Genomic DNA, 8,262 nt, shown 5'->3' with positions numbered 1-8,262 from the left:
AAGTTGACTTGTGCAGAGGTTGGTGAGGGGCTGCTAGCCGACAAGATAATTATGTCAAGGATAAGCCATAAATAAAAATTCCTGGCTTGTTCCTTTAAGTGAATATCTTGAATTTTATGTTTTTACTTAAACAGTTCAGTAACCCGGCACAGGGAGATGTTTTTCCCTATTTGATGCAAGCTTCCTTGCAGCACCATCAAGTCATGTATGCAGAAGGAAAAACCTGCATAGACTAGACAGCTAGAAGCCATCTCTCAATTTTTGTGAAAGTTATTACAAATCTTTGAAATGGCAAGTCAAATTAACTTCACTGCACAGCCCTAGTGCCTATGTAAATAACACAGAGTAGCATTTTGCCAGTGTGACAAATGTCCTTTAGAAAATGTATTACATGTTAGTATAATTTATGTTGTAACTTACTTTTGAATATGTTAAAATATGAATATTATCCTATCTACCTGAGGTGCAGCACGTCCAAAACCCAACGGCAATGAAAGGGGATAAGATTCTACCAAAGAGTCAGCCATACAACTGCACAGCCACAGGTCTATTATAGTCAGTAAATTTGCATTAGACTGTTGCAGAGTTGAGATGCGTGAGGAAGATTCGATCGAATACCTCCCCGCCATAGGTAATGAGTTTAACCCCTTGGTGTTTGTCCACTTACAAGAATACCTATGGTGGGGAGGTTTTGGATCGAATACTACTCGCTCATCTCTCCTGCAGAGAACAAGGATCCAAAAAGCTGTACACCATCTGCCATATCTTTAAGACATCCTTAGTAACATTTTGAAACTGAGAGGTTTACTCCAAGAACCTTGTAAGAATATGTACATTTATATTATATTATTACTACATAAATACATTTGTATGGCTGACTGTTCTGCCAATTTGTTTGGTATAAATTATGCATTTCGGCCCCCCCCCCTTAAAGGGATTCTACCACTAAAACACATTTTTTTCTAGTTAACACGTCGGAATAACCTTTAGAAAGGCTATTCGTCTCCTACCTTTAGAAGTGCTCTCCGCCGCCTCTATGGTCCCCATTGCAGCTCGAAAACCGACCGCAGCGCCGCCTCTATGGTCTTCGGTGTCCTCCCCTTGCTTCTTCAGCGTACTGTCAGACGCCTGCGCAGTACGCTCTGTTCGGTGAAGATTGCCGAACGTACTGCGCATGCGCGAAATTGCAGTGCCCGCACTATGGCTGGAACCGCAATTTCGCGCATGCGCAGTACGTTCGGCAATCTTCGCCGAAAAGAGCGTACTGCGCAGGCGTCCGACAGTACGCTGAAGAAGCAAGGGGAGGACACCGAAGACCATAGATGCGGCGCTGCGGTCGGTTTTCAAGCTGCGATGGGGGACGCCCCCATCGCTGCGAGAGAACTAATTAGCATACCGGTACAAACCGGTATTTTGAACGAACGGCGCGGCGGAGAGCACTTCTAAAGGTAGGAGACGAATAGCCTTTCTAAAGGCTATTCCGACGTGTTAACTAGAAAAAAATGTGTTTTAGTGGTAGAATCCCTTTAAGGCTTCATGCACATGACTGAGTGTGCCGTCCATGTGAGTTTTGATGCTCTGTTCCATTCAGATACATCATAGGACCAACTCTATGAACAAGACCAAGTATATGTTACTAGACCGATATGCCTGTGCATAACAAAAAAAAAAAACTCCACAACTTTCAAAGGTTTGTTGTTACAAATTTTATTTCAATCCACCATTCGCAGGAAAAGCTTAAAACTGGATAACTTGTCCCTGAAAAACAAATGAATATTATATAAATAAAATGCAAGATAACAGACAAATGCATCTCATTCTATTCATCTTGCCTAAAGGGTGACCATGAATAATAATAAAAAAAAAAAAAAGTCAAACATTTGGAAAGTTTGAGGTACACCAAAGTTACGATCGTCCCCCCCTCTTTTTAATGTGTAACTAGTCAAAAACCCATTAAATATATAGCTACTTAGCCTAGCCACAGACCTTTGAGGTCAAGCAACTTAGAAACAGCACCATGGCTATACACAGACTGTATGGCTGCTTCACACTATTTGCCAGCTTGCTTTTCTTATGGCAATCTTTATGAGCTCTAGAGCAGTGGTAGAAGAATCCAGTCCTAAAGATTCATTCACAGTACATTTTCCAAATCACCAAGGAGGTGACCTCATGCCCTATAGCCAATTCCTTTATACATACAACAATTCACCAGGAACCAGAAGTAACTCACCTTTCTCTTCTTGTCTCCACCAAGCTCAAAGTGTTTGCATCTCTTAATGGCCAACATCCTCTTGGAACGACAGTTTGAATCGACACACTCCAATCTGAGCACAATCTTTTTGGTGGTCTTGGCCTACACAGACAAAATGAGACTTCAGTATAAACTGATCTGATTTGCAAACTGTATCTAATTTCAATACTAAACTTCACAGTGTAGCTTAGCAGTTACCGCCATAACCCAGCAAGAGCTAAGTTTTGACATGACCAAGCACAAAACCTTTACTAAAAATTCCAATGCTCCCCCCATGTGCAATGAGTTTCCACCTATAACATGAGTACAGAGCATAATTTGCCTAAGTGCTTATATCACATGTGGAACAAATAGTGAGCTGAAAAGACCAGTGTGAATTTCTAGAATCTGGGATGTACACTGTGCATGCATTAAAATAAAAAGTTACACAAAGCAATATTGGATTTACATTGAAGTGTGTATCTGCACATAAAGATGTGCTTGTGTGTTCAAAACCTACAGCAGGTTGCATTTTTCTTCAGCATATTTCTGAAATCCCATTCACTATTGTGCCCAATTTCTCAGGCATCAGTGTTATCCGATTTTCTTGATACAACAGTCCATGCCACGTCACACCGTGGCTGTTGATTTTGTGCTGTAGCAGTTTTATTTAATGTTAAAGCGGTTTTGCCATTAGAGACACTTAGGTCCCTACCCACTGTCAGGATATTGGGGTCCAACATTTGGAACACCCCAGCGATCAGGACAGAGGCCCAAAATTCCCCATGCCTCCTCTAAATGAGAAGCAATAAATGAGTTTGCCATTAAAGACACTGAAGGGATTTAAGTAATAGTTGCAATCCATAGGAAACTACAACCTTATCCATGTGTTTGCCAAGTGAAAATTCATATCCAGAGCAAGACAAGACTCTAGCGAAAACAAGGAGTATATATGCAAGGTCTTTCTAGGATCTACTCCTGCCATGGGCAAAGAAGAAATGGCTAAAGCTACACATTGTGAGTTTGCAGCGGTAGAATTTCTAACAGATAACCCGCTGTAAAGTGCAATAGTGTATGGGATTTCAACAAGTCCCATCCCATAATATGCAAAAAAAATCCAAAAACAAACACGCAGGTTTTGAACACAGCCAACTCTCAAGTCTATTGTGTGTGTAGATACACATTTCAATTCAAAGGTTGAAAGCGAGACAGGCTTTCTGGGAAAAACCACAGTACAAGCCCGTTTTTGCTGTGGATGTAAACATGCAGCGTATGGCCTTAGTCCCCAAGCAAGATTTTTTTTTTTTTTAACTACATTAAAATGTGTCGAGGAATTTGACAAATCACAGAAGTGGTGGAAGCTAACCCGGTAACATATGCAAGTGACGTCACAGATTCATTACCAACAGCCCCTGAGGCCAAAGACTGGCATCAGTGGTTGCAGGACTTCCTATAGCAAGGGGACATGCAAGACAGAGCAGCCGCTACATGCAAGTACCGTATTTTCCGGACTATAAGGCGCACATAAAAACCTACGATTTCCTCAGAAATCGTAAGTGCGGCTTATAGTCCGGTGCGCCTTATATATGGATGGAAGCGGCGGCAAAGTCTGCGTGCCGCTTCCATACATACATACATACATAAAAGGCACCGTAAGGGTGCATTCACACTACGGAACACCGGCGTGTATCACAGCCGTACACGCCGGAGTTACAGCAGGGCTGCCGGACACTTCCTATTCATTTCTATGTGAGTCGGCATGCGAGCGCTCCCCATAGAAATGAATGGACAGACACTTCCCATTCATTTCTATGGGAGCCGGCATGCGAGCGCTCCCCATAGAAATGAATGGAAAAAAGCAGTCCATTCATTTCTATGGGGAGCGCTCGCATGCCGACTCCCATAGAAATGAATGGGAAGTGTCCGGCCGCCCTGCTGTCACGCCGGCCTGAAACAGAACGTGAAACTTACTGAGCGGTGCAGGGCGGGCGGGCATTCAGGCCTCCTCTTCCTCCAATGTTCCGTCCTTCTCCTCCGGCGCTTGCTGATAATGGCCTGGGCGCATGCGCAATATCATAATGCTTCTACTACGGCTACTGCGCATGCGCCCAGGCCATTATCAGTTAGCGAGCGCCGGAGGAGGAGGACGGAACATCGGAGGAAGAGGAGGCCTGAATGCCCGCCCACCCTGCAGTAGTAGTTAGTTTAATCTAACTTTTACGGTTGGGCTCTATCAGCATGATTTTGCTGATAGAGCCCCTCCTCGCCTGCCGAGCGCTTCCAATAGAAGCTGGCACACGGGGGGTTAAGCGGCCGCTGGCAAAGTCTGCCTGCTGCCGCTTTCAATAACATATAATGCATACCGGACTGCGGCTTATAGTCCGGTGCGCCTTATATATGAACCGAGACGGACTATAAGGCGCTCATGGGCAATGCGGCTTATAGTCCAGTGCGCCTTATAGTCCGTAAAATACGGTAGGTTTGTTTTGTTAATTTTTTTTTTTTAATTCATGGACAACCCCTAAAAGGACTTCAATTTCCTAATCTGGATTTTCCATTCGCAGAGGTAGACAGTAGAGATGAGCGAGTATATTCGATCGAATACCTCAGCCGCATAGCTCTCGGCGCCAAGGAAGGTGGGAGGGTCAGTAAAAATTCAATGCCTCGGAAGTCTTTTTTGCACCGGGAGCTATGCAGCAGAGGTATTCGATCGAATATACTTGCTCATCTCTCTACACAGTGCCAGAGCTCAAAAGTCGCACCTTGATTGATGGCCTGAGCAACCTCTTTAAGACAGACATTTTTTAAATGCCTGGACAATCAGAGAAGGTGAAGAGAAAAAATAAATAAAAATTCACACTCTTCAATTCTCTGGTGTTCTGCCAATGCATTCTGGTCCCTCTGCTCCAGCATCTTCTCAAAATAAAACAGTTCACTAGATGTGAGGTCACGGATCCCTTCCACTAGAGCCACAGATTGGCTGAAACCGTCACGACGGCTGACGTCAATCAGCGGCCTCAGGAAGAGATTTGTGATGTCACAGGTAGTAACATAGCATGACACGGATTGGCCTCAGCGGTCACATTTCACTGGAACTTCCGCCACACATCAGCATGTGGCAGAGAAGACTGGACCACACAAGGAAGACACCGGAGCACCAAGGAAAGGAGTACATGAATTTTTTTTCACTGCCTCCAGCCTATTTAAAACTTAAACAGGTTGTCCATTTTTGCCTGGACAACCCCTTTAAGGATATGCCATAAGTGGTAAATATCTATGCTTCCGATATGGATTGCACTATGACTGAGTGTTAACAATACTCACTTTCTTTCGGAAAATAGGCTTGGTCTGTCCACCATAACCACTTTGCTTGCGGTCGTAACGCCTTTTTCCTGCAAGTCAGATAAACTTTGTTAGCATACAAGGCAAAAAAATTTGAAACGTTCACTTACAATATGTCAAGTTTATAAATAAGCATAAAATCCCCCATAAAAAAAGTAATGGTGATGGAATATATTTTTCCTTTTTATCCCGTAAAGGTCCTAAATCAGGACAATCCCTTCTATAAGAAAAAAAAAAGTCAAACCACAGCCTGCTCACAACAGTCCACTATTAGGGTTGAGCCGATCTTGAGATTTCAGGATGGATTTTTAATTCCGATTTCCGATCATTTTCCATCGGATCCCGATCGTGAAACTTGCTCGATCGCCAATCGGGATCCGATCTTTCCCAATTTCTCAACCCTATTAATGGTATATACATGAATGGGGTTGAGCCGATCTTGAGATAACCTCTGACCTCAATCCCGCCGGAAAAGATTGGGATCGGCATTCTGAATGCGATCATGAAATGTACTCGATTGCCGATCGGAATCCGATCCCTCTATATAAAGTTTTGAAAGTTTCTCCCTTCTTATAACATAAGAACGAAGGCTTTAAAGTGGGTTTCCCCACAACCACCACTGGGACAGTCACAAATCAGATAAATAGGGGTCCTGCCAGAGCAATAGCTTCACTTACACGTTGCCACTCAATGGGTCTCATGAAGATGGCCTAGCGCTGTAGCCTACAATTACCATAAAGACTGTACAGAGGAGAAGCGTGCACGCATTATCACTTCACTAAAGTAAAGAAAGGGATATAAGGTGTCCAATTGTATTAGAATTTGTACAGCCATGAGTGGAACTCCCTGTGATCAGAAGTGTCACCTATCCTGTGGATCAGGGATACATTAAGGGACAATCCATATATATTTCACCTTAGGCCCGATTCACATCTGCGTTCAGTATTCCATTCGGAGTGTCCGCTTGGGGACCACCCCAAACAGAATACTGAATGCAGAAGTGAACCGGGTCTGACGCTGGGTTCACACCAGCGCCAGAATTCCGTTCTCAGGTTTCCGTCTTCTGCATGCAGAAGACGGAAACCTGTCATGCCGTGAGCGCCGGTGAGCGTTCTATGCTCTCTGCGGCGAAACCGTTTTTTTTTTTTTTTAAGTCGGACATGCAGTACTATGTGTCCGGTTTAAAAAAAAAAAACAGTTTCGCCGCGGAGCGCATAAAACACTCACCGGCGCACATGGCCAGAGACTTTTCAAGCCCATTCAAATGAATAGGATTGAAACATGCCGGCAGATTTCCATCTCCTGCCTCTGTTTTGTGCAGGAAATGAAAATCTGTAGAACGGAGACCGGGCGCAGATGTGAACGAGCCCTTACTTTAAAGGAAAGCAAATTACAAATTGTGAGTGCAAAAGTGAACAAGAATCTACGTATAAGTCCTCATATTTGCAGTACAGTGCATCGCTATCTGAGCGCAGGAGCCTGCACCAAGCAAACATCAGCACAATACATAGAGGAGCCGCCATGGCACAGGACAGCCTTACCTTGGGCATAGATCGAGTCTTTACCCTTCTTGTACTGGGTCACTTTGTGGGGCTGATGTCTCCCACATTTCTTGCAGTAGGTTCTGCGGGTCTTAGGGACGTTCACCTGTGGATGAGAAGCAGAGGTGAGGAGAGGGCCGCATGTCTCCACACACTCCAGTCTACCAGGGAAGCCCCCCTACTAGGTCCCGGTCATCCTCTAGAGGGCCCCCCCCTCAACACTGAACTAACGAAGGCCACTGGCCAGGGATAAATAACACCATCAGCCGGCAATATCACAACGGCTCGAAAACACCGGCAGTGGAGACACTAAACACAGACATCACGAGCGAGAACCGGCACCAGGAACGGAGGATGGCGACGGATCGAAGCGCAGAAACCATTCCACTCACCATCTTGCCTGACGGCGTAAAGAGGAAGGACCAGGAAGCGGAAGTTCTATCATAACAGTACGGCCGGTCACCATAGAGCGGGCTGCTGGCTAGAGTGTACGTGTGACGAGCTATCGCGTGAGGGGGTCACCTAGTGTCCGGAGGACTCTAGAACTGAGTAGTTGCGAAGGTTTTTAGGATTACAAATAAAATTGTATTAATAAATTCTCAGTTTCCATGGAAACTTGACCAATTTGGAATAATTTTTTTAAGGTATATTTACATTAGACTTATTTTTGCTTCAATTACAAGAATTTGGGGAAACAAATGGTGTCAGTATACAGGGGCAGGGGTGTAGCTCTAGACCAGGGGTAGGGAACGTACGGCTCTCCAGCTGTTGCAAGACTACAACTCCCAGCATGCATACTTGCTCTGCTGTTCTTGGAATTCCCATGGAAGTGAATGGAGCATGCTGGGAGTTGTAGTTTCACAGCAGCTGGAGAGTCAAAGGTTCCCTACCCCTGCTCTAGACTCTACCGGAGAGGACATGTAAGGTACTGTCTAGTGATGAGCGGGTAGTATTCGATTGAATACCTTGCCGGCATTGGAATGCATGTAATCGGCCGGAAACCAAGGGGTTAAACGCTTCAAATATTCGATGTGTTTAACCCCTTGGTGTTCAGCCGATTACACGCATTCCTATGCCGGCGAGGTATTCAATTGAATACTACTCGCTCATCGCTACTGTCTAAATTAATGCTGGCCAGTTCCCCAGGGA

The 8,262-nt window shown here is 44.7% G+C and overlaps 1 protein-coding gene across 1 annotated transcript; it reads right to left on the bottom strand.

Moving 5' to 3' along the window:
- Positions 1–1,682: 1,682 nt before the first annotated feature.
- On the bottom strand, positions 1,683–7,548 carry LOC142184930 (large ribosomal subunit protein eL42). The gene is made up of 5 exons (XM_075260083.1): positions 7,506–7,548; positions 7,114–7,219; positions 5,555–5,622; positions 2,231–2,353; positions 1,683–1,758 (listed from the first exon to the last, which is right to left on the bottom strand). The coding sequence occupies exons 1-5, from the start codon at positions 7,506–7,508 to the stop codon at positions 1,738–1,740; spliced, it is 321 nt and encodes a 106-aa protein (XP_075116184.1). The 5' UTR covers positions 7,509–7,548; the 3' UTR covers positions 1,683–1,737.
- Between the last annotated feature and the right edge of the window lie 714 nt (positions 7,549–8,262).

The sequence above is a fragment of the Leptodactylus fuscus genome, chromosome 11, assembly GCF_031893055.1.
Source record: "Leptodactylus fuscus isolate aLepFus1 chromosome 11, aLepFus1.hap2, whole genome shotgun sequence".
NCBI classification, from domain to species: Eukaryota; Metazoa; Chordata; class Amphibia; order Anura; family Leptodactylidae; genus Leptodactylus; species Leptodactylus fuscus.
Note: the sequence above shows the minus strand (reverse complement) of the source record. Positions and strands in the feature narration are given on the sequence as shown.